Consider the following 27,870-nt stretch of genomic DNA (forward strand, 5'->3'; position numbering starts at 1 on the left):
ATATTATGGGAACCACTAACAGAATCCAATTTATGCCCATATATGGAAATGCCTGATGTCATCAATATTAAGCCCATATCTAACAGGACTTCATATAGGATTGCTCATATATGGAGGAAGACAGCCCATATCTGTGCGGCTGGTTCAGACAGGGATCTCCATGTATGGGCATAAAAGGGATGTACTATATACAGTACATGGATCTCCATATATGGGTAACTGGTCCGATATACATCACTGGCCAGATGGCCAAGAATTGGCGCGACCTCGCCCTTAGGAGTCTTACTAGTTTAGCCTACAGCAGGCCTAATTATATTTTTGAGCAGTGCTTCTGGAAGGGGGGGGGGTGGTTCTTATTTCCACACAAAACTCCAAGTATATTAATGAAATAGTTCAATGTTGAAAAACACCACTCACTTCACACTAGGTGTGCTTTTTTTATATATATATTAGTAGCAATGTAGCTTAAACTAAACTCCAAACAGCCCAAAATAAACTAATTAGGGTCCTGCTTAACCTTCCCTATCAGACTCACCTCACCACTACACCAGTTAAGAGTGGGGTGGCTCAGAGTAGATGACAGAGTACAGCAACTTGCAATGGGCCTGGTGTACAAGATACACTACACCACTAAGATGCCCATGTACCTGGCAAAATACTTTAAAAACGTTAAGGATGTCCACAATTACAAGGCAGCGCCACAAATCACGTTCAATCCAGAGTCAACTCAAAGAAAGGGTCAAACTCGCTATTCTGCTATACCACAAAAATGTGGAATGCCTTACCGAAGGTCTTAATGGAGTGTGGATCACTAGCATCCTTTAAAATCGCCCTGAAAAACCACTTACAGGCAGCAGCCGTTCGCAACTGGTAAAAACAAACCTAGCCCAGCCCTATCCTCCCCTGCCCCTTCAAACAAACCTAGCCCAGCCCAGCCCTACCCTCCCCTCCCCCTTCTTTGTATATACTTTCTGTTTGTATTGACTTACTATATTTTGTTCTTTCAATTTTTTTTATTTTTTTACTGACTATATCTACTGCATAGTACTTTGTTCTATTCGTCATTCAATTTTATATGAGATACTTTAATGGTTTCCTGTGGAAATAAGCTTAGTCTTCTCTAGGATCTCCTTTTAGTAGACCTTGTACCAGTGAACTGTACCGTCATGAAACTGTACCTTTTCCTATGCAAACTTCTAATAAAGTCTTCAATCACTCAATCAATCAATCAATTAAGCCTATAGGCTGATTGTGTTGACTCCAGTTAATAGCTATTAGCTGCTGGCAGGGCCGGTTTCTGCTATAAGCAATATAAGCGGTCGCTTAGGGCCACAACCACTAGGGGGGCCACATCAGTTTTCTAAGCATTTTGGGGAGTTTGACCCCCTTAAAGACTTTCGGCCCCATGGATATACAGTATGGATAGGTTTGTGCAACTGGATGAAGTATTTCTGCTTTTATGTAGATAAGGGGTCTTCAATGTTTTTAAGGCCAAGGACCCCATAGCTGAGAGATGATGAAGCAGGGACCCCATGCTGTATATTCTTATTTCTTAGAATGCTTTCCATTCTGTCATACAGAAACATGAATGGTGCTTGATTTGTAGCCTTGCATAGAACCTTAACATTCTGTGCAGCTCACAACCCAGACATCATCATTGAAATTGTCAGCCAGCTCTGTGCAGTTAATTTGGAGAAGTAAAAACTCCTGACGAGATAGGCTACGGATCCCTGGCTAATACGACAAATATGCCTTAATACATTACAATTGTCCTCTATAACTACAATGTAAAATTAAAAACACCTTAAATATTGTATTTCTTCTAGAAATAGCTAATCTTTCACTCAATGCCTGTCGCAAGTTGATGATGTCATAAATGTCATGTGTGATCTATTTATGCCATGTATATGCAAAAAGAAACCCCACACAAACACATTGAAATATCGATTTGATGCTCATATTAACAATAGGAAGTATTACGTTTGTTTTTATTTTCACATGCAGGCATAAATTCCATAGATCACGCATGACATTTATGACATCATCAACTTGCGACGGGCATTTCCCCTATTGAGTGAAAGATTAGCTATTTCTCGAAGAAATACAATACTTGGGGTGTTTGCCAGACCCATGAAATGGGTAGGCCTACATAAGCAAATGTCGGTCTGTCTGTCTGTCCTGGTTTTCTATATAAAGGGTATATATGATGATGACATGATGTATGATGTCATAAATGATGATGACAGACAGGGGGTCTGGCACAACCAGGTTGACCTGGTCTAGTTTTAATTTGACGTTTTAGTTATAGAGGACAATTATAATGTATTAAGGCATATTTGTCGTATTAGCCAGGTATCCCTTTAAAAATGTGTGACAATGTAACATCCATTAAGCCTCAGAATGGTGAAGTAGAGCAGTGTGTTCTTCACAGCTTTCATGACATCTGACAATTCAGCATAATTTCATTGGCAGCGACTGACTTCCTAGTCCCTGTGTATAGCATGCAGTTTAACCTGTGACCTGTGTAGCATGCATTTCCTCCATCGGGTGCACATATTGTAGGGGGTTTAATGGATCCCCATTAGCTGATGTTGGAGCAACACTGACAGCTAATCCTCCTGGGGTCCATATAAGAAACATACAAATATCCTATGATGTAAATACAAAATTACAATGCATAATAAATTGGTCTTGTTGAATCACAGTTGCTCTCCACTTTGCTCTCATTCAATACAATGTCTGTAGGTTAAGTTGCTTTACTTTCTCATCCTGATATGTCTGAAAACGTTTCAGTTGAGCATGGCAGTCTCCATGTTTCTTAAAACCAGAGAGCACGAAAATATCAAATTAAGTTTTCAGTAGGCTACTCGCAACACTTTTAGAAACACGCAGCAGAAGAAGGAAATGTTAACGTTTCTCAGACATATTTGGGTGTGAAGTGTGGTTTAGATAGGATATTATGCAAGTAACACTCAAAAGTGTGAACTTGCTACTGCAGGTTCTTTTGACAGTCTTTTTAACAGATTAAACTATCAAAATGATTAGGGCTTATCTGTGGATCACTATCATTCATTTTCATATTTCATGATTTTTATTCAGCCGCGGTCAAGAGGTGTCCCTGATTTTCATCTCCAGGAGTTCCGGCAAGAACTTCAAGCCACTTTCACCTCTGGTATTGGGGGGCCACCAAAAGAAATCTAGTTTAGGGCCACCAGAATCCTAGAACCGGCCCTGGCTGCTGGCAGCGTGCTTGTGCAACAGCATATGTGGGTCAGTGACGTGACGCCCCAAAAAATGTGTTTTTAAAAAAACTTTAAATTGCAGGCATAAAAGTTATTTACTTTTGTTCTACTCACTCTCAACCTTATGGAAATACATTTTGTTTTTAGATATTTTATTGGAATCAGACTTTATTCAGCAGTTTGTTGTACTTGTGCCTAAAATCGTCATATGGTGTGACATGAAAATAATTGTTCATAAAATGAAAATGGAGTACATCTTTCTTAAGTTACTCACTTTATCAAAGTCCTTTATCATAACTAACCAGTGATCCACTATAGTTTTTTGAAAATTAATTATATCTGTATATTTTTTTCATAATCGACACTCTGTGTGAGGCCCATGTTCATGATCTTACAACATATTTTAAATGTATTCTGTCAAAACTTTCTCTAAAATTACACAAATATTTGTGACTCTTCCTGATAATATTCTCTATGTAATCCATAAACATTTTTTTGGTTTAATCATTAATAAAGGTATGATTTCTCACTATTTGGAATGTCACACCAAATGATTTAGTGTCACACCGTATGATCATATCTTCATGTGTCAAAGCAAACTGTGTTTTAACCTACCTATTAGTGAGTACTGAACTGAACTACTGATTGATTAAACAATTACCCAGGATAACATGGCCTTAATATTTCTGAACAGGATATTATTGTAGGGCTTTAACATGGGATAAGAAAGAATTGTAGTAGTAGATGGATGATGAGGATGTGCACAGGAATGCTACGCACACCTAAGTCTTCTGCCGGCCCACGGCAGAAGGATCCTAAAGGGACAATAAGGCGCATAGCCACACTTGGAGCCAAGGCATTGAAGGCAACATTTTATTAACACCAATTAGTGGAAACAGAACTCAGCATTCAGGTAAATTGCTTTTTTCCGAAGTCTCCTGAACTTGAACACAGCATTTTGTGTTGAACAAATGTAATTAGGAATCATGACATTACACCACATCTCCACTAGCTAAAGAGTGCTGGGTTGCGCAACTCCGAAAATAGCTGATCTACAAGCTCTCGCAGCACAACGTGTTGAGAGCTTGTAGATCAGCTATTTTCGCTAGTTTTGTCTCGGGTCCTACCTTAACACTGTCCACTGTCCAGTACAGTGAGTGAAAGTACAAAAGTATTAGATCAGATTAGATTATACATTTAGACTGTATTGTACATCAGCCAGTCGTATTTGGTGAGGGTAGCAAACCGGCTGCCTTGTTGCGGTTCTGCTATGCCACAGACAACCTCCTGCTCTTCGTAGAAAATGCAGTCTCGCCCCTTTGGCTCCTCTCTCCTTGCTGGGTCATTGTTTAGTTTCTCCCTGTACTTTCTCGTTCTCTCAGCACTTGTCATTTTCCAGCTGACAAAAGAAAATGCAATGTATAGTTTAAGACAAAGAGAAAATATTGTTTAGATTGAAACAATATGTTAAGGTTTCTGTGAAGGGGTTTCTGCTCTGTCTGATGAATTTGAAGTATCACTGAATGAAGCTAAATTACATTTTATGTAAAAATGTTTAAAACAAATGTTTAAATGTACAAAAGAAACATGGAACTTTGTTATTTGTTGTTATATCTGTAGTTAAATACAGTATAAATCATATGGTGTGACAGTCAAGTCATATGGTGTGACAAGCAGACATGTCACACCATATGATTAAGTGTCACACCATATTACTGTTTTCTCCATTTAGGTTTACCTTGAGGCTACTATGTACACATTAGCATGCTAACAGCATGCTAGCTATAACAAAGCAGCCTAGATCTACATGGAAATATGACCAAAACTTCAAATAACTTAAGCTTTTTTTAAAGAAAAGGTGTCACACCAAAAGACATCCAGAATGGTGAGTTTGTCAACGTTTCAACAAGATGGCATTTCATGAAAATGTTAAAATCATAACTCACCTCAGACACCTGTCTTGCAGTTGTGCTGGGAGTGCTGAATAGCCTTACAGAAGAAGGACCTCTCTAGCCAATAGGTGTCCAAATAATTGCCTGTTTAATTTTTCCAAACTAGTGTCACACCAAATGATTTTGGGTTGGGGGACAAAATGTTTTTGATCAGAAATGACTGAAAACATTATGCTTTGACTTTGAAAAGATATAGGCTCAAAATAGACGTTTTTTTTAACCTAAATTCATTTTCAAATGATTTTTAGCAATTCTTTTTCTTAGTTTTATTCAAGTTCCCACTTTGAGAAACAAGGTCAGGACAGTCACACCATATGAGTTTTGCCATGTTTGGTTGAAGATTCTGAAGAAATGAGGAATGAAATGTTTTAATCTTGAGTAAGTTCACATAAAGCTTAAAGCCATACTGTGTAAGTTGCTCACCTAGTGGTCATTAGCCCTATAGCGAACCGCGGTCGCGTCCGCGTCTTTCGGCCGTTTTTCGTACCTTCAGACCCCCGCGTCTGCCTCCACCTCGCTGAGATCTATCTTTGGAGGGGTCCCTTGTTCCTGTGCGTTCAGTAATTCCAGAGATACACTCCTTCACCCTGCCTGGTAGGCGAAATTACCTAGAGACTGGATGGTACAAACCGGCGACAACAAAATGGCGACCCCACTTCAAGATGCGATGTGATTGGCCGGCAGTTGTATAACCCTCGCTGTGATTGGCCGGTAGTGTGATGACGCAATTTTCGCGCGAGAACCGGTCCCCGGCAAGGATCTCAGTTTACATATAGAGAAGGCTTTACAGGCTGAAATTCACGGCGCGGATCTTCTAAAACTTTTGTGTTTTAATAGTTAGGAGAATTTTAAGATTTGTTTTATAAAAAAAGTTACATAGTACAACTTTAATGTCCTGCACAATATTCAGAAGGTTTTTGACAAATATATTTTTTATTTATACATGTTTGACACCGAGGACAGCGAAAACGTTACGTCACGTCACCCACCCATGTCCAAACTGAGTCCAAACCTTTATTGACCGGGGTGGGCGTGCACGCGCACACACAGGTGCACGTATGCACGCACACGCACATGCGTCAGACTCAAGATAGCGTTTTTTCTTTTTGTTTAATCTCCACTACGCAATATAGTCTGACACTATATAATATAACCATGTCTATGACTGTGCTTTGATATTTTATTTTATTTCTTTACTTAATAGCCTCATTTCTATATAGCTGTTACTACTAGTGGGGTGGGGATCCTCCAATAGGCCTACGCAATAAAATATTAACATAGGCTAAATAGTAAATACTTTTAGCCAAATTTCTGCAGCTTCCTCTCTAGCCTACATTGCGCACGCGCGAGCTCTGGTTCAGGAACTTCAGGTGTTGCTCAAAACAGTCACCTCACCTGTTGGAGTTTTGCTGCCACTCCAAACAGAAATTCAGCAGAACCGCAGGCAGCAGGCGATATCCAATAACATGAAGCAATGTTAACTTGATGCACAAAGGTTGCAGGCTTCGGAACAGAATTAGGCTAATCAATTAGGCTGCATACCTTAGCATTTTATGAGCGAGAAGGCCTGGCCATGCAGAAACACTTTAACACAAGAAGACAACGATGTGAACTGATGGCTTTGAGTTTGAGGTTCCCATTCCAAAGACAACATCTGTCTGATATTGCAGGAGAATGTTAAAACACAGGGCTACTTCAAACAGGACGTTAGCTGAAGCTGACAAACAACAAGACTTCGTGAAGAATGGAAAGGTAGCCTACAGCCTGAATCGTTGCCTGGCCCTGCTGCAGCCCTTCTGATCTGTGAGTTAATGATTATTTTCCTTTCTTTTCTTTTCTTTTCTTTTCTATGATGGGTTCAACTCCAAATATCATGGACGGCTACTGTGCCCTATTCTATTCTATTCTATTCATAATGGTTCATATCCAAATGTCATGGTTGGCACTGTGCAAAGTGTATGTTTTAACTTTGTTGGCCCTATTGATCTGTGAGTTGATTCTTATCAGTTGTGATTCTATTCTCACTTGGCAATAGCTGCCATGCCATAGTGGCTTGATTTAACTTGGTTGTTGTAGCATATGTTTCTGTGTTGAAATTAACTATTAGAACCCCTTTTCATTGGTCAAGACAAGAGAATGCAGGAAAACATTTTATATATGGCAAGGAACTTAGGAACCTCCCTCATGTTGCCTTTGTTCATGGAAGTTGCAGACCCTTTATTTAGTCAAGTATGGCCTTCAGCATTTTCTACTGGAATTTGATGGTCAGATGTACACTGTTTCTCTACATTGAAAGTTGACAATATCTTTATGGTAAAGGAGGAGGTAATCACTCAAACAAAGAGGTAGGCAGTGTAGGAGTCAGGCGAGAAGGTCCTGCATGGACCTCCAGTTGATTATAGACTGACCTTTGTTGCAATGTAATATGGTCCATCTTTAGGTGTCTCTGTATGCCAGCATAAAGTTACTGTACAACAGATGGCCATGCTGGTGCACAGGCACACATGCATGCGCGCGCACGCACACACACACACACACACACACACACAGCATTTACCCATTGAAATATCTGCAAATTGACTGAACAATTGCACTACTCTCTCTGCCTTTTTGTGTTTTTCTTTATCTTAAATGGCTATAAAACAATTTAAACTCTTGGGGAGTTTACGCTCTAAAACTCAAGGCTTAGTTACTATAGGGCTGAAAACAGGTGTGAGAGGCCAGCATAAAAGTCCATAAACGACAAAAAGTCTTGCACACTGAAAGATGAAAACTGAGGCTCTTCAGATGTATACAAAAATATTCCTTTACTTACAAAAGTGCAAAAAGTGACATGGTGAAATGAAGTGACACAGAGAGTGGACTTTCGTGCAGCCTCAATTCTCAAATTTCAATGTGGAAAACTTTTTATCGTTTATGAACTCTTGGATGGGGAAGCACAACTTAATAACTTTAACAACATCGTACTCCATGCATTTGTAAATATCTTTATTTGTGTTTTTCCTCCTATTTTGATGTTCATTTGGCAACATTTCAAATCAGGCTGACCTCTCAATGTGTCTCCGAAGAGGAAAAATAGATGTAGGTTTTAATGAATGACCAGTGGTGGACAAAGTACTCAACCATAGTACTGGAGTCAAAGTATATATCATTCTGTGTAAAATGTGACTCAACTACAAGTGAAAGTTGCTCTTTCAAATTTGTACTGGAGTACTTTCTTTTAAAATACTTTTGGAAATACTTAAGTATCCACAAGTAAAAATTACAAAGTATATTTTCTTTAATATCAATGCATTTCTGTATTGTTTTCTTTAATATCAATGCATTTCTGTATTGATATGTAGACATTTCCCCCCAAAAAGGTAAAACGTCTATAATAGTGAAAATAGCAGAGCTACAAACTCAACATGTGATGTGCGTTGTGAGCTTGTAGATCTGCCATTTTCACTATATTTGAAATAGGGATTAAGTGGTTAATTCATAAGTGGAGTGAAGGCCAATAATTTGTTTTTGAAATTAAGTGGAGTGAAAGTCGAGTCAAAATGCAGTATCTGTACTATTTAAAGTAGTACAGATACTGAAAAAATAGTCAAGTACAGACTACAGTACTGAAGTAAATCGGTACTGTCCACCACTGTGAATGACACTCAACTAAATAACTGCAACAGAGCTGAGGAGTTTTTAATTTTGTTTGAAAGTGCCTTTACATCATTCCATGAGGTATACATATCTGGTGAGTTGAGACAACATAGGTTGTCAATCGTCGACTAAACAATCTTGTGTACTAACTAGACATTGTCAATCTCCGCATTTCCACATAATGAATAACGACTTTTAGAATCTGAAATTCATGACACACTCATAGAATAGAAAACAAAACAAAACAAAAACCCTAAACAAATTCAGAGTCAAGGTTGACACATGATGCAAACCCTGTCAGTTAAAGAGAGAATTTCAGTTCACAGTTGTGGTCTTATTTTGCATTTGCACACACACACACACACACACACACACACACACACACACACACACACACACACACACACACACACACACACACACACACACACACACACACACACACACACTTCAACAGTCATCAAGGTTGAGTGCACTGTGAAATCCTGAGCGTTAAGTTAACCCCCGGCTCCACTGCAGCCATCGAGCCTAGCGTCAGCGTCAATGCTGGGAACGCTCCCTTTTTAATCAATGAAGTCGGACGTCGGCTGCCAAATTCGCCCCGGTTAATTTCTTGATGCTGTTACAACGCAACGCTCTTGGTGGAGCCCTAGCCTTAACTATCACTAGTTAACCACTGAAGCCCTACATGTACTTTGTCATAAGACAAATGGCTGATGCCACATTGCAATGAATTGTGAGCTTGTAGGTCTGCCATCTTTTTTAAATGTACTTTTTTTATTACTTTTTCTTTTTGTGACTGTAATGGCATGCTTAATAATAGGGATGCTAGGATTAATGTGGTTAACTTAATGGTCAGGGTTTCAGTGCGGCACTAAACATAATATCCCTCAGCCCATGAAAAACCTGAAGCACAAATGTCTATACTGGTGGTTCTCCACTTAGGTCCTGGGAACCCAGAGTACTGCTGGTTCTAATCGAGGAGGACTCATTTAGATACTTACAGTACAAAGAACATCAGGTGAATGCCGGTAATGATGACTTTATAGAATAGAAAACCAGGAGTAATCTGGGCCACCGTGACATACATTTCTAGTAAGAACAACATCCATATAACATTCCAATAAATCCCCTGCTGAGGTTCTACTAATTCTGAAATAAAATATTTTTAGTATTGCTCTTTTTTCTGGGGATGCTTTAGTGCAAAACATCTGATCTCATTACATTAATCAACAGTTAACCCAAACATACCTGGGACATCATTAACTCTTAAGGTCTTGCGTAGGGAGTGATATTGCACTGCTTTTTTCTTTTTCACAAAACAAAAGGGACGGGCAAGTTATCAATACACCCACGATACAGGCACCCACTGCGGAGTGGAGGTGGCACGCTCTATGGCCTCTTGCACTCCCCTCACACTCTCGTCAACGTCGTTGTTGACGAGAATCACGTCGAAGAAGTGTCTGTACATGGCCAGGATGGCTTCAGATTCCTTCTGGATTGCCTGCAGGGCTGCCGTCTAAAGAGAAGGTGGGGCATAAAGCAGTGTTAGTAAGTGCTGGCCAGTTGTTAGCGTATTGTTCTCAGGGTGTCGCTATTTTCCGAAGGCCATAAAGTCAGAAAATGACTGAGCACCTGGGCAGCTGTGGTGGTGGGCGCGATGAAAACCACAAGAGGTGCAAAATCAGCAGTTCTCATCAGCTTCAAAGTCTGCAGTGAAAAATCAATTTGAGAAGAGTTTTTGTTAGTGTGGAAACCGAAGGCCCAATACGTGATTCCAAAACAATACACATATTCTGCCTCCAGTCTTGTATGTTTAGCGTCAGACATAGATCATACTGCTTGTTTCACCAGCAGAAAATAAATCTCTGCGGTTTCAAATTCCATCTTACTGTAATACTTGAAATGCTCGCAGGACTTATGGATTGTGCCTTTAAATGAATGTGAGATCTAGTGATGCGACTTAATCGTTTATATTAATAATTTTGATTGCCTACCTGTGGCTCTATATCCAACAAGGCGATTTTGCCTTGCTCGTGTATTTTCTGGATGGTTTCAATCTTTGTGCCAAACATGAATCCCTGGAAGCTGCCGTATTCCAGCATCTCATGTGCAGAGATGCTCTTGGTCATGACTTCATTAGAAACAAAATAGTAATCGTTCCCACTCTCTTCCTCTGGACGTTTCGGCCTGGTGGTGTCTGTATAGAGACAGAATTAGAGCTGAAAGTTATATTTCTACACATGCACACAAGGAATGCGATAGCCTTTGCTTCACTAGGGCTGAAGTGGCATTTCAATGATGTCTGGTCACTGCTGACTGTCACTGCTTCAAGATGGTGGCAACAACTTTTTCAGTTGAAAAGATTTTTTTTTTTTGGTTGACATTTTCTTGCACAACACTTACTCACCGAAGCATAAATCAGACTTTGTGCGTTGGTAGCTACACTCCACATTCCATGTTAAAGCTCTACTCAGAAAACTTAAAGAAAACTAAAAAGCAGCCAGGTGATAAGCTACTAACTGTACTTACGTGATGCTGGGTAGGCAAACTTCTCTGAGTATGTGCTCAGCAGTGAGCTTTTGATATGGCTCCTTCCTACTCCAGGTGCACCTAAAATGTTCAAAGTTTCATCGATTATGATAATCTCAGATTATTATTATTTTGAGGCAGGAAACCTATTCATGTCAGACTTCAAGTGCCTTCTTGTAAACTATTTGTCCTACCATTAGCTTTCTTTGTGATGTGTGATTTAGTGATACCTTTTCCACAATGACATTTTCTGTCTGATATTGTTGTGCCAGAATATTCATATACAGGTTCCTTAACCCATGCAATATAAAGCACCCAAGCCTGATGTCATTTACACAGTCCTACCTGGGTCCCATTTTTCTCCCCATTCTGAATTCCCATAGACTTTGTTAATAGACTTTGTATCATATAAGAACTGTGTTCCAAAAATGAACACATGATGCGGAACGGTAACGAATATGAGTGACTGACTATCGTAAACGATACAGAGCCTCCTCGACAATATCGGAGAGACGGTTTGTTTATTTTTGGACCACGATTCTTATGAGACGATTTTAAGATGACCCAATGTTATTCTCCATAGAGAAATTACTTCTGCGACCTAGGGAATGAATGAGTGACGTCAGGACTTCGCTACTCTATTTGGAGTAAATAAAAAGATAAATGTTTCAGACCTGTAAAATATATTTCTTTTCAAGTTTGTTACAAAAGTCCAGACTATAAAATAATATCAGAGGGACAAACAAATAGCTGTAAATCTTCATGGAAGTTAATATCATGGACCAGACAACAATGGGGCTTACCAATCATCACCAACGTTTTTCTTTGAAATGCTGGAAGCCGAACAACCTCCTCATAAGAAATCACATCCAGCTGGTCAAAAACTGTAAAAAAAAAAAAAGAACGTATAGGGGAAAAAAAATAATTAAGGTTTGCATTATATAAATCTATAACGATTGAGAATTAAAGACACAGCGTAAGTCTGTGTAAGTATGTATATCTTCATTAATACACACTGGAGCTGTGTTTAGCCAGGTACTTGTCTTTGCACTTCTTCTTCTTTCCAAAAGGGCTGCAGGAGGGACTGTCTTGAGTGGCCTTGCTTTTACTTGCCGACCTCCTGCAAGGATAAGAGTGTTACATTAAGCTAGGTGCAATTCTGCCCTTACGGTCTGAAGTGTCACATGTAGGGCTCTATTTTGATTGTCTTAAGTACCAGCTCTTATGCCTTAACTTAAAGGCCTGTCCATACTGTCTCCAACCACCAAACCTTTCATCGGAAAGGTCCGGTTCAACTACAAAATGACTTCTGAAAAGCATTACCCCGAATTAGAGTTCGGAAAGCTTCACGTCGGAAAGTCTGAACTCTCCGACGAAAGGTTCAGTGGTCGGAGACAGTATGGACAGGCCTTTAAGTTAAGGCATAAGAGCTGGTACTTAAGACTGTCAAAATACAGCCCATAATGTCGACCAAAACTAACATTTTTGGTTAAAAAAATAAAATAATGCATCCAGTAAATAGTAATGTAAACGATTTGGAGTTAAAATTGCTTAGTTTGAAAATAACATTTATGGCATGTTCACCCTTGGTGTTTATGTTCACACTGTCTGCCTGTCATGAAGGCGGTCGATTCACTCAGTCCGTCCAGACAGTGTGAACCGATTCTTAGGCTGGACTCATTTCCCTCCTCTCCCCTCTCCCCATCCCCCGTGGGATGTTGCACGCTTCAAACCATGTGACTTCCATAGGAAATTAATTGAAAGCGGACGTGCCCCCCGCCTCCCCCCACGTATCCCACACGTTGTTGCACGTATGTGTGAGTTCGGCCTTAAGAAGCATTACAGGCTATTTCCTCCAAGAAGTGGAACCGGTATAGCAGAACGCCAGGTAAAGAGAGGGACTTTTTGTCTTTGAGTGTCTTTATCACTTCTGACATCTGTGTTTCATAAAACTAATATATGAATGTGGGATTAGAAGAGGCTGTAGCTACCATTCTTGGAGCTCGGGGGAGGGTATGAGTCCAGCGAAGTCGGATGTACTACTCTCCACTCTGCCTTGCCACCAATTAGGATCCTGTTTGTTGATGATCTGAATGATGTCACCGGTCTGGAACTTCAAACCTGCCTCTTTGCAGGGGATGAGATCATCTTTGGCAGGGTCATAGTCAAACTGAGCCCTCATATACATCTGCAGGTTAGAAATACATGGCAGCCAAGAGGAGAGAGATTCACATTTTTATCATGTCAAGGAACAGGTGACATATCTTTCTTTGGTGGCTGTTGGGGGAATAGTTAAGTTGAATCCCATGACTGAAATCTGGCCTCCAATCTTCATCTGTCTGGGCTCCTGATCACTTTCTCACTTGGGTGCAGTAACTTGCCCCCAAATGGATTGTAACCACAATTGTATTATTGTACTGTTCAATTGCTCTAAAAGTGAGGCCACATTCTCAGTACTTGTGTCACTGTCACATGAGTGTCAGTATGTCCCTGCAACATAATTTTTAGCAAAACACATTATGCTGGTGTTGGAGTGTAGCCTTTCTCTCTCTCTATTTTTACTTATTAATATACTTATTGGGTGGTTAGAAATTAGAATCAAAGGCCCATTCCAGAGTCAGAGTGTGGCACCCCCTATTGAGCAAATGTGATTCTTCTATTGACTGTGTTAATGGTTGACAGGGTGGATGACAACTTCCCCCTCTCATTTAATCCCCCAGTAAAAGTGTCAAGACCATGTGAGAGATAATGTGTTAAATGTTAGTCTTGTAAAGAACTTAATTAGGCTCCTGTGTTTTGTCTTATGTGGGCTCTAAATGTGGAGAACATTTCTCTTTTTATCAGCCCTCGGAAAGAAATATGTGCATAAGCATTACGTACGAATAATATATGAATATAAAAATCCACGTTATCCTTTTTTATCACTGGGAGGTACTGGTTGGTTATACACAAATACACCGAAACACCTTTCATCAATAAATGTAAGCTACTATCAAGGTAGGTTAATGCATTGGTTAGTATTGGTACTAACTGATTTACACAAGTCACTCAGGTGGTTGTGGTAAACAACAATCCTTATTACCTTTAACCCCCCCCAGGCCCCACCCAAAAAAAAAAAAAAAAAAAAAAAGGAAAAAGGAAAAAAGGAAGGAAAGGGTGTACAAGAATGTACTAAGTATAATGTGTGAAACGCTATGTAACTACCTCTTAATGCACTACAAGCTTCAGGGTAAACTGCCATCGCTGACCACATCATAAGCTGTACATCAAAACACTAACTTTATGTTCATCATTTAGCTACAATTATGTCCCAGTCCAATTTGACAAGGAAGAGACATTTTGTTTAGTTAATAAATTGTTTAGTCAATAATATAATGTGTGCAATGCAAAGGAATTGTGGATGTTACAAAATGGCTTCTGCACATGGAAGCTATGTTATGGCCAGAAGATGGCAGAACGAAACGCATTACAAATGAGTTTCAGGTCAAATTAGCAGCAAATCTAATGTGAGTGATGATCTTTATATTGGCCCACTACAGCAAACTTAGAATGTTATATAGTCACCTGTGTCTCTCATTCAATTATGGAAGATTCACCTGACAAAGAACACATTCCTTTTAACAGAGGCGTTTTGGAAAAGACAGGACAGTGCAGTCTAACTTACAACGAAAATAACCAATTTTCAAGCTAACAATGCTTTGACCTGAATTGTTAAGCTTGAAATTTCAGCAAGCAACATCACCATGCAACTAATTAACCAGTTAAGCCCTAGAAACACCATAAAGTATTGTAAGCTTGTAGATTCTTTTGACATTTGTTTTAAATATTCACCTATGGCATGCCCAAAATAGGGACACCAGTGTTAATTAGACTTTCGTGGAAGGGGCACAGCACTATCCAATTAACAGATATCTGATTATTCTTAAGATTTTACTAGTAACAGACACAAATCCATAACCATCACAGAATTGATTCAAAAACCATATCAGAATGGGATGCTCAGTTTCTGCGATCCTCCATGTGACAATAAATGGCACAAGGAAAATGTGAAGAAAGCTCCGACAAGGATAGATTAATCACAACAAAATAAAACATAATCACAAAACAAAAGCGCACAATATCGCTGGCTTACCTCACAGACTCTGGAGCGACTCTGCACATTCGGAATTATCTTCATTGTGACTGCGCCATTGGTTTCTTTCTGTAAACGATGATAGAGGCACATGGCGATTGGGGTAGGGCTGAGTGATTAACCGAAAATATATCAAAACCAATAAGCAATAACCGACTTAATCTTTTTTTAACTAATCGTTCATTAATCGTAATCAACGCAAAAGATTGAAATAATCGTGACAGAGATTTGAAGTCATATCACCCATGTTGTCAAGTAAAGTCAAGTGGGAACCTCCCATCACAGATGTTTCAAAGCATTAGGTGATTACATCTCTAGCTGGGAGAAATCAACAGCATACCGGAATATTGATTTTATGGATACGTGGAAGTTTTAGTGCAGTAGCCCAAAAGAACAAAGTAGTGACAATTGTAAGCATTTACAACTTAAAGGCTTACCAGGATCTTTTGTAGCTGATCAACTGAGTGGTTGATGACACTTGTCCCATTGATCTCTGCTATTTCATCCCCTTCGTGTAAGGACCCTGGAGAGAGGTCATACATACCGGTACATTGAATTCAGAATGGCACTAGCAGTAACACCAAGAAAAAAAAAGAGAAAAAATGCATTCACATTTGCATGCTTTTGAAAAACAAATTAAATTGACTTGAGAACAGATGTACTCATGATACAAAGCAGTTTGAAAATATATATTTTTTGGGGTGAATTAATCGCAAGAAAACTAAAAACATGCCAGTGTGTAAGTACCTTTAATCTGTGCTCTTTGATTAACAGCATTGTTTCAGTTAAATTAGTATTGTCTTTATATCTGTATGTATTCATTGGGAGCAATCTGAAAATGGCATGCTTTTTCTTTGGACGCAATCACTCTCTCAATCAGTCAATCAGTATTTAGAGACTCGTCAAAGTGTCTGACAAGTATTATCATCCATCTGTTTATTGATTTTACGAGGGAGTTCAATTACTGAATGAATAATGAATGAGTTTAGTTTTAACAGTATGCTATTGCTATCTGAAACTCTCACTGATCTACTCACTCTTGACACTCAGCCAGACAACTGATAGCCATTTTTTAAATTGTGTCCACACAGATCTGTGTGTGGCATTTATCGAAGGTATCACCGCAAATAGCCAATCGTTGTTATATTACCGATAACTCTATTTCCTTGATGCAATCTAGTACAATAACCTCCTATGAGTGTAAAGGCAATACTTGAACCTCATCAATGTAATCATCACGCTTATGCCTAATTTTTACTCTGTTGTGATGCCAAAGATAGCAGATCTACAAGCTCACAACACAACGCTGCGACACGTGACTTTATTATAGATCTTATGTGCAGAGGCCCTGCAGGACACCGTTGTAGGACTGAGAAGGAAAAGGGGGGTATCCACTCAGTGATACTCAAACTCCGGCCCGCGGGCCACTTCCGGCCCGCGGCACAATTTTGACTGGCCCACCAGCTTAATGTCCTCAAAGTTGTGCATCCAACAAGCTTTAAACTGAGCAGATTGGACCTTGCGTTCCAGAGATAATGGCCAAAACATCTTGAAAACGTCCATAGAAATCGCCAATTTTCGCTGTTTTTTTTTTTTTTTTCTCTCTCTTTTTTTTTACCAGTGGCTCTGCCTCTGCCCAACTTATTAGCATTCCCAAAATGTTATTGTAGGCCTAATGAAAATGAAGAGACGTACTGTAGCTCTACTTAACAACGGCATCATTAGCCATTTGGTAGCTAAACAGTCTGGGCAATCTATTTTAAGTAGATTGTTTGATTTTATTTTATTTTCCTTAACTATCAATTTTCACAAGTATTTTCTGTAAAAAGCCATTTGTGTTGAATGTGGCAACGTCATAAATAGCATTGTGAAGCAATTGAAAGAGAGTTGTGCTCAGCTATCTTTAATGTTATCCAACTCAATAGCAGGCAGACAGATATCAACGCAGACAAATAGCAGACAAACGTACATTAGTTTGTTTTGGTGTTTTTGTGGAATCTGCTAATTTCACAGAATTATTAAAAAGAGAGAAAATGTAGCAAATTATTTTGATTACAAATGTTGTCATTGACAGAATATAAATGGAATTCCAAGCCATAAAATAATGCACATTGCAATTGTCTTGAGTTATGTGGAAATAAAGCAAAAATGTATCAAGTAATGTAATTTTATCAACTGGCCCTTGGGGGATAGCTTAGCTGTTTCTACATGTCATCTTTTCGACACCCAACTTTAACCCTTATCCTAACCTTAACCTCCGTTGGGTCACTTGGGTGAGTCGCCTTAAACTCCGTGGGGTGAGTCGCTAACCCTCCGGTCAAAATGATGGTCGTTCGAAAGAGCGCGATTTTACCGGCCCGCGGCCCCTTGTCATTTTTGTAATGTGGCCCACCAGTTCAGAAGTTTGAGTATCCCTGCACTAGGCTACGGCCACTAAAATACAAATCAAATATTATATATAATTATACACACAGTATAATATAACACATAAATCTGACTTTAGATGTCCATACCTTGCCTGTGGATCATGCCCCCGTGCAATATTCTTGCCACAGTGCATCGTTGTTTGTCGTTAAGTTTCAGTGTCACCCCCTAGACATGAGATGCACAATTAATCACAGAATTCGCTAATACAAATTTACGATCATTAAAATGATCCTGTATGTATGTTATTCTTACGCTGTGTGTGAAACAGAATGAGAAAATGATTTTCTCATTCACAGATTTACATTAGGTACAGTGCATGTGTCTCCCATGATTCTTGGATTTAATGTTAATAGAATACTGTATATAAATTCTCAACTACTCAACATATTGAGTAAAAATAAAACACTATAGTAGTAGGCTACTGCAGTGATTACATTAGATTTACCATGGGTTCTGAGGGATTTTTTTCAAACGTCACTTCTCTCATCCTGGTCATCTCTGCCCCATTCATGTGTCCTGCTGCACTACCGTTGGTGTATACCTCAGCTCCCTTACACTCGTAGCTTTGCATAACAGCCTGTGGGACAAGAAACAAGAAACATCATTACATCTTATCTTATACACTTAGAATCCGCAAGGCGTCCGGTGTTTATCCGCTAGCCTCCTCACGTCGCACCAGTAGTGCAATTCTCTCCAAACTTTGCACAAATGTCAAAATGTAAGTCATGGGTTGGGCCATCAATAGGCTATGCTTTCAACTATCATAACATTCTTTTTTTTAAAGTCAGATGTTCCCCACATTTTGACCACAAGGCGGCTCGCTCTACTCTACTGTATACCCGGCACACACCATCTACAGGCAGCAACACAGAGCACATGCCCACATTCAAATCAACAGAGCTGCACTGGAAACAAATTCAGATTCGACATCTTACCCCTATGGAAGATGTGGGTAGGGGGGTATGGAGTGGGGCCCCAAACTGCTTGGTCTGTAAGATTGTGTGTGTGTGTGTGTGTGTGTGTGTGTGTGTGTGTGTGTGTGTGTGTGTGTGTGTGTGTGTGTGTGTGTGTGTGTGTGTGTGTGTGTGTGTGTGTGTGTGTGTGTGTGTGTGTGTGTGTGTGTGTGTGTGTGTGTGTGTGTGTGTGTGTGTGTGTGTGTGTGTGTGTGTGTGTGTGTGTGTGGGGGGGGGGGGGTCTTACTGGTAGTAACTGCATGGAAGATGCAGTTGGTTTTAACAAACACGTCCAACTTTTACCAAAAGACAGTAAGACACTACCCAGTAGGAATTACATTGTTTCAGGTCGGGTAAGGTCAGGCAAAGGGTCAGGGGTAGCCAACAGCCATAGATAAATAATAGAATAGTGGAAAAAAAGATAAATGTTTTACATGTATAAAGCAGCTAGTGTGCTCTTCTGCCATTTGGTGACAATCAATTAAAAAAGTATGTGATTTGCAAGTGAGGTTAAATGAGCTCCATTGGAATCTGTGTCCGAAGCCTTTTTGAGAGAAATTGATAAAGGTTTTGTGCCTCAACAAGTCGTGTTTCATTTGCAGTTTTGACATATGTTCGAGGTTGAAAATTAACCCAATGTTTAAACACTTCATTAAGCATGTCCGGCAGTCTGGTCCATCTGGTCTATGTGGTCATGGTGACCACATCAGTAATGGGGTCACATCTCTTGGCAAATATTAAAGAGTGGGATGGAAAGACATCTATCTCATTTCAACTCAGCCTGTGCTTTGATGTGATGAAGAAACACTTTTGAGATATTCTTTGGGCCAATTTCTGATGGATGGAAAAGGTGTTTATTTTTTTATAATTAATTTTTTTACTAAAATGTTGGAGTTTTTAATACACATCACAAAGTGCTTCACAATGGGGTATGCACTATGCATACTACGCACATTATTTCACCTTTCTTCGTACCTTATTAAGCAGCTGCACCATTTGACCAAATTGACAGCTCTCTGAGAGCAGTATATTCTACATATATCTTTTGTACATGTATATCTATTGCATGATTCAGGAATTATCTAAAAGATAATGAGTTCCCTACAACTGGAAATTCCTGGGAGAGTTGTAGTAGCATTATGAAACGGCTCTATTGTGATAAGTGTTTTTGATAAGACGTGCTTTATTGATCTCTCCGAGCTGGGAATTTGAATAGGCACCTCTCATAAAATATGGAACAATAAATCCCATAAGGTTCAAAGAGTTGCAAACCAAAGACAACTTTCCCTGCATCAGCAAATACTCATAAAACTGCACCAGCAGTGATATGCTCTCTGCACATTACTCGTTCTGTTTGTCTGAATCTGTGCAACATAAAGCCATTGTCGAATAGAATAAAGATCATCCACCTCCTCTTCATCTGGAGTGGTCCTGCCATAAATAATTCTGACAGTTGTTTTTCCTAGTGGGTGTATGACATAGTGGCAGACAGCCTCTAGATGGTGCTGTTCTTCATTTAAACTTGCTGAACTAGTAATAGGATCTCACCCAGATACTAGTTTAACAGTTTACTCATTCTTTTTGTGTATCTGTGTTTTTTTCCTTTTTTTCCTTTTCCCATATTCTTATTCTTCTAGGTCTAAGGCGAGCTAATCCCTGGTTTGATGTCTAAAATGAAAACCACAAGAGTTTGATATCCACAAGATTTCTAGATTAGAGGTATGGAATGTGACAAACACGACGGTGTCAAATCACATAACAAACGAGGATGACACAAATCATGCCTTTCACACACAGCTGGTTGTTTTATGTTTTATTCATAACAATGCTAAGTTCATTGTGATAGAATAAAGTTAATTGATAAAGAAGTGGCTCTCCACTCATTTATACGTGCATATAAAGCCATAATTGGAGATGAGTTACTTCTCATCAAGTAGAACTGACCTCTGGACCTTATCACGCGATTCAAGCCCAGTCGAGTTAATTATATATATTTTTTTAAATTGTATTTGTACTTGACTTTGTAGATCTGCCTTTGGCTTCTGTGGCCCTTCCTTGTGGAATACACGCTGACATTAGACACTCTAGTCTAGTACACTGCGCATGAGTCATTTCAGAACCCTGGTGACAAGGTCGCAACATATGTAATTGTTTTTATATTAAATTGTTTGATAATATATTTATAATTACTATATTTCTTTATTCCTATAAGACCACTTTTCAGTGGTGGTCTTTGTCTGTGACCCATTAATCATGTCCTGATCCCACTGGTGGAGAAAAGCTGTGTTTGAGCTTGCGTGGGATTAGGTGGTGACTCATCCAAGCAGCCACGGAAGTCTGAACTGGTTTAATTGCAACGTAATACAGTTATTTATCAGCCGTGAGTTGGAAGGAATAGTTTTAGTTTAGTCTCATCACTGTACGTACAGTACATGTGCTTCACATGGACGAACTCTAGTTGTAAACAGATTAAATTACATCCTCCCTGGGGAAGTGGGCAGTTTTCCTGCTGCAGTGCCGAGAACAGCACTGCATTTAAGACACTGCTTTCCTGATTTCCAGTCAAATGAACAGACTTTCAATAAGTATTTACTATTTACATGCTATTTCAATGGTGTTCTTTTAGACTAGACATGTGAAGTAGGGAGCTGAGGATCACACTTATAATGTCATCAGCTTTAGAGCTTAACGGTGACAATGAATAGGAGAGAGGTATTGTGGACTTAAAAAACACTTGGTTTTATTATGAGCTGCATTCTATAGGACCATAGTGGTGACGAGGACTAGTGGTGACATGTCATCTCCCCTTTTGTACGAGCACCGTGCCACTATAAATCTCTTCTTGACACAAGTATAACTCTAAGTATCTTGACCTTTATCTAAATCATGAACCAATGTTCACAAGCAATTCTGATGTCTTGAGCGCACAAAAGAGGGCTGGTGAGCTGTGAAAAGGAGTCTCTTCCTTCTTTCTTTAAACGTTTTACACAATGTGCTGATCCTTGGGGGAGAGAGAGGGAAGTCACATGGTTAAAGGAAGCTGTCCCACCTCAGTGTAAAGGTCAGCTAGTATTGGCAGGATGATTAATATCAGAAGCAGTACAAAAGGTGCTGAGGCACGCTGAACAATATTCAACCAAGCACGCAGAGGTGTGATTGGAATGACGGTAATAATAATAATAATTATAGAAAGGTGCAATTCTGCGAAATTGCAAGTGTGGTTGCCCTGACGCGAGTCACGAAGGATTTACTGGGAAATGAATTCTGTTTTACCATTTATATTAGATCTTGTGATGTCAAGTGAAGCATGACCAATCCTGTCTGATTGGACATGATATTGTCCAAGATATCTGGCCTCACAACCCAGATAACTTCAGTTTAACATGTAGTTAAGCATGACCAAAAGCTCCACTTGTTCACTTGTTAACAAAAAGCAGGTCCACTTCGCTGGCAAAAGATTCTCTGACAGAGAACAATAGTGTGTTGCCTATAGCAACCACACTAATTATAATTCGTATTCTTATTACACTGTCACAAATGAATTGGGGCAGCAGTGACTCCGGTGGTAGAGCGGCCGCTTAGTTCGATCCCAGTTCCCCCCAGAGTTACTGTCGAAGTGTCCTTGAGCTGAATCCCTAATTGCTCCCGATTTTGCTTGGTTTCTTCCGCCATCGGTGTATGAATGTATGTGCAAATGGGTGAATGTAATGTGCCTTACAGAAATGTAACACTTAAAATGAGTGAAATATCGGAGATTCTGGAAAGGTTTGCTGTCAATTTAAATGTAAACACTGGGTGCCGGGTTGGCACCATCCTGTTAAAGCATTGATCATTTTGTAGCCTAAATCTTGTGTCATTTGTAAATCTTAGCTGACTTCCAGACAGTGAATGTGGAAAAACAATCGAGTCATCCCCCACCCCCATCTCAGGCCCACAAATAATGATTTGCTCTGCTGTGTCACAATCTGTCCTTTCTTCTACTTGATGTAGGCCTAATCTTTTTCTCTGGTACTCAACAATGAACAATGTTGCTAATCAGACCACTTTCCATTTTTTATCAAGCCATTCCCCAACTGTTATTTTAAGGTTTGTAAGGGGTTTTAGTATAGAATTGGCTAAACTCCAATTCTTTCTTGCTGATTTAGGTGTTTTTGTTGATAAATTGAAAATTGCGTGTATTATCTATATCTTTAAACCTGGTTTGGAACTCTTCTATTAGACTTTAGTCTAAATGAATGTATTAAGGAGATTCAAAGTGACTCGTAATTGTGACAATGCTTGGTCAGCATTAAGTTGAGCTAGGGAGTGCCGCATAGTTGGATAAGTTATCTGTGAAAAATAGCCGCTGGCTGTAACGTGAATAAGAAGTTGGGACAGAAAAAGACCCTGGCAGGCCCCTCTCCCTTTGTGTCACTACAGAGAAATGTGTTCCTCTTAGCTTCCTGATTCCACTGCACTCACATCAGCACTATCTCCAGTGTTAACTCTGAACGTGTAGAATTGTACAGAGACATAGTCATGTGATCAAGATGGTCAAAAACAAATGGGAGAGGAAAAAAAGGCAGGCTGCCAGTGCCTTGCATGCTCTTGGGTTTGTTTGTCAACGTTGTGTGATTTTCTGGCTGTTGACTGAGGTGAATACACAAATCCCTGACAATGCAGCCCGAAGCTTAGTTATAGTTACTGGCTGTGGAAAAACAACAGTAATTTTGCTATGTGCAACAGGGAGTGACACAAGTTTGGCTTGATGTAATTTAATTTGCTCAAATAAGATCATAAAGTAAAATGCCAAAGAGCACTTCTGGATAACTACACATATACGTTGTACACATAATGTACATGTATATGTTTATAGATTCCACAAAATGAGTCTCTTCATTGTCAGCGAACAGCCCCAAACCGCATATACTGTATTTATGTTATGTTCTGTAACAAATATATTAGAGCAGCAACCTATCAGTGTTGCCATCTATTGATTTTCTTGCTCTGAGATTAGCATCGAAATGCAAAAGCATTACTTATTAATGTATTCTCCAGTGGTTAGCCAAATGTTGATTGGCTTGATCTTCTGCCAATAGTCAAAGAACTACTGATGCTCCATATTTGAAGGGCAAGACAACTGAGAGTGAACTGTCTGAGACTGAAAAAAGCAGTAACCCATGCCAATATAAAATACTCATAACACAACAAAATGTGCTTAGAATGAACAACCTAGTTGTGCAGACTAGGAAAATAATGCAAATTAATTTTACTTCGGTTCATACTCAATCATCCAAGGAAAATAAAACAATGTGAGATTGCTGCAGATAAGTGAGAAGAGAGAATAATATGAAAGAAAAGAGGCAAAGCGATTTAAAAAATGTTTCCAAATATGGCACTTTGCCACCAAACTTTGCAGCAGTTAGAATGATTCCTCTGCAGTTTGGAAGCAAAACCACAAGAAAACCTGTCTGACTTATCGCCTGCCTCAGGCAGGCGATAAGATCTATTTAAAGATCTATTTAAAGCCAGGGAGAATGCCTTAGCCAGAATGATTTTCCTAGATGCCACATAGGCCTACTGCAGTTGCTGTACCAACTTAGTTTCTACTCACTGCAATTTGCAACGTGTTTTTCAGGAACAATTGACAATGATCTGTGGTACCACTACACTATTTAATATTTGCTAAACTGCTCTACACAATTTATTATTGCTTTATTAATATTATAACAGCAGAGAATCCCAAACATCCCTTTCCTGGCTATATTATGTACTTCTGACTGGGGTTTCCAGAGGCATTCCAAGGCCAGTGTGGAGATACAATCCCCCATCTGGTCCTTGGTCTGCCTTGTGGTCTCTCTTTCCAGCTGGATGTGTGGATTGAAAAACCTCCCTTGGGAGTAGCCCCAGGGTGCATCTGTATTAGATACCTGTCCTGAACCACCTCATTGGTGATAAAAGATCGAACCTCATTTTCCACTGGTAGATGGAGAGCTTTGCCTTCTGGCTCAGCTCTCATGTCCTCCTAACATTGCAGTACAGAAATCTCAGTACCGCTGCTTCAATACTCCTGCTGATCCACCGTTCTGTCCTCCCCTCGCTAGTCACGATTACAGTTTAAGTTGGCGTTTCATTGTCACACAAATAATTGTGATTTAATTGTTTTTTGGCACTGAGCATTGGAATATTATGAATTATAAATGTAATTTCTGTTTGGTTTTTAGGCTTGCACAGTGCATATATGACAAGTAACTTAAGGGTTAGGGTTAGGGTTAGGGTTAGGGTTATACTAGCGGAAATGACTGTAGATCTGATATTTCGGAAAATGTTTGAAATGTATGACTCATGAACATTTTTCAACATGGAAACGATTGTGTAATAATTGTGACAGGCCTACAGTTTAGATGTGAATTTTACTTGTTTGCATTGTTCATTTTAGTTAATGTTTTGCTTTTCTGAAGTTAAATGTTTTCAAATACAAAACTTTAATCAAATTCAAGTTCTTCAAACATGGTAATTAACGGTCTAGGACCAGAGCTTAATATAAAGTCAAGTAACTACCGTAAGTTACAGACACACAATGAGTGAAAGACCTTCATTCGGCACACAATATCCCTTGTGAATCGGTATTACTCCTGACTTGGCACTTCTCCCCAAGACCTCAAAGTTGCTGATTTCACAACTCAGCAGTTTCACTCTGATGTGACTGTCATTTAAGGTCACTTAACTCTAAACTGCCAGAGACACCTTTGCACCAGATAGGCTAGTACTACAACTTAGACCTTGAGGCCGCATGCTCAGTGACAGTTGAACACCAACTGATCCTGAATAACGGGGCACGCAGGGTAGTCTTCAACCGCACTAAATGTTCACCTGTCTAGTCTACCCCCTTCTGTGTTCTAGTATTCACTGGCTTCCGGTTGCTGCCTGCACCCAGTACAAATCACTGGTGATTAGCTATAAGGCAATCAAGGGCATGGCAGCTTCCACCTTCATGACATGATCCACCTTTACACCCCTTCAGATCAGTGCTTCTCAAAGTGATTAATAGAGAATCTGTGGTTTCCTTTAGGGGGGTCTAAATTGGCCCATACAAGTCTGTAACTCTGCGTACAAATGGACTGATGAACCCTAACAGGTTCATTTGGTTCCATTTCTACACAGTCAGAGTTAAGGGGGGAGACCTTGACATTTGTAAGTTTGAGAAACACTGCTTTAGATACGCGAACACAGAAGCAGTGATGGCTGAGTGGTTAGTGTCCATACCTAGGACTCCGGAGAGGTCACAGGTACGATTCCCCGCTCCAGCTATCACTGCTCCCCCCCTCGCGCTCCTTGTGGGCTGCACTGGGTTCAGCTGGGTTAAGCTGAAAAAAGCAGCTGGGTTGGGCAGCTGCGATATCTGAATTTCCCTCACGGGAGGAGTAGATAACTATCATATCATCATCAACTATCAGAATATACTGTATGTCCCTTATGATGTCCTGACCTTCTCCCTCCTGGCTGCCAAGCTATGGAATGCCCCCCCCCCCAGGACTGCAGCCTCACTCCACATTTGCCACCGCAGTCTGAAACACGCCGCTTCAGACTCTTTCACTTCCTACAGTGCCACTCATTCGTGCATTGTACGACTTCTTGTTGCCTGTTTTGATTTGCACTTTTGCACTTTTTTTGCTGAATGTTCATCTCGGGGAGGCTAGGGTTAATTACCTAATATTATTGTAGCCATATATAAAGATACTGGCCCCAGTTTTCACCTAAAATGCAAATACACAGTTATTACATTTATTATTATTATAGCAATGGGTTTATCTAGCCACATGTATCGCATATTTAGTTCTGTGCAAATACCCTTTTTGCCAGAGTTGCTGAGTTTGTTTTCATCACAGAGGTTGGCATCAAGCCTGAAATCAATGTGATAACATTTCTCCCAAGCAGGAGTTGGAGCCATGCAGGTGAATAAACAACTGCTTGTCATTCACTGTGACTAACATCAAATATAAATGGCTCATTATTATTATGGGAGTAAACAGGTCTGTTATATCACGTGAATAGGCCTCCCCCCACGTGCAGTTATTTCTGTATGTCTACATATTGCAGAAGTGAATCTTGCCTATAACATGTCTATGGAATCTCTAAGACCAGCATTTTTTACTGACAAGAAGTAACCAACAACTAGGCCTACAAAACATACAAGAGTGTTTAAAAAAAATTTGAGTTTCACTGTTCCATAGACCACTCTTGACAAACATGACTAACATCAATAGGCTAAAATTAGATTGAGCCTAAACCATATGATCAATGGCCAATGGGGTTATTAATATGGGTGTCCGTGTCCCGGTGTCCGCGACTTACAATGCCTTAATGCACATCAAACTGAGGCTGCGCTTGAAATGAAAAAGGTTGAGGTGAGAGAAGATGATCTGATTCGGGCTAGCGGCCAACTGGAGCATAAACTTAACTTAGTCCACCGTACGGCGGTGTCGTTTGACGGCTACAACAACATCAAGCGAACTGATCTGGTTTAAGCTGCTTGCAGATCGATCTATTGTTGTCGGCAAGCGACAGCGACAGCGTAATAGCCTAATAAATATACATAAAAACGACAACAACAGCAGCTCATGCCATTTACATCCCGGAAGCAAGTATATGGCTAATTTTATGATCAAGTTAACGTTATCATCATCATCATACCTTTTCGGACTTGGGTTTGTTCTGCAGAAGTTGCTCCAGGTACAGGTCGGAGAGCACTGTCCGGAGGCTGCACACCGTCTCCAGTGGGACGGCAGGTTCGTTTTTATTGGATTTTAACGTCATCTTTCAAACCGAGAGAGAAAAAGAGAGACGTGAACCCAACGTGCCCCTGATCAAAGGTCCGCGAAAGAGGCTGCGGAACGATAAGGAGCGTTGAGATAAATCTGCGCCTCCTTGGGTCTAAAAGTCCAAGGTTCTGCTCTGTAACGAGACGCAAAGGGCGATGATGTACTTATTGCGAGAAGAGGAACACAGCTGAC

General features: G+C 39.9%; 1 protein-coding gene across 1 annotated transcript; it reads right to left on the minus strand.

Annotated features, from left to right (window-relative positions):
- Positions 1–8,859: 8,859 nt before the first annotated feature.
- On the minus strand, positions 8,860–27,864 carry mpp1 (MAGUK p55 scaffold protein 1). Its single transcript, XM_080748792.1, has 12 exons — positions 27,551–27,864; positions 18,370–18,501; positions 18,011–18,089; positions 15,935–16,020; positions 15,498–15,566; positions 13,357–13,553; positions 12,382–12,485; positions 12,169–12,249; positions 11,366–11,446; positions 10,831–11,033; positions 10,469–10,543; positions 8,860–10,352 (listed from the first exon to the last, which is right to left on the minus strand). Exons 1-12 carry the CDS (start codon positions 27,671–27,673, stop codon positions 10,176–10,178), a joined length of 1,407 nt encoding a protein of 468 aa, XP_080604918.1. The 5' UTR covers positions 27,674–27,864; the 3' UTR covers positions 8,860–10,175.
- Positions 27,865–27,870: the final 6 nt, after the last annotated feature.

The sequence above is a fragment of the Nannobrachium achirus genome (genome assembly GCF_963921795.1).
Source record: "Nannobrachium achirus genome assembly, chromosome: 19".
NCBI lineage: Eukaryota > Metazoa > Chordata > Actinopteri > Myctophiformes > Myctophidae > Nannobrachium > Nannobrachium achirus.

Bases quoted from the DNA above. Each gene is read 5' to 3' on its own strand.
- mpp1 (XM_080748792.1), bottom strand. From the start codon at position 27,673: ATGACGTTAAAATCCAATAAAAACGAACCTGCCGTCCCACTGGAGACG. The intron at 12,250-12,381 runs GTGTGTATTAAT...TTTTTTTTACAG, and splicing joins CCTGGCTAAACACAGCTCCA to TTTTTGACCAGCTGGATGTG. The intron at 10,353-10,468 runs GTGCTCAGTCAT...CCTTCTCTTTAG, and splicing joins CCACCACCACAGCTGCCCAG to ACGGCAGCCCTGCAGGCAAT.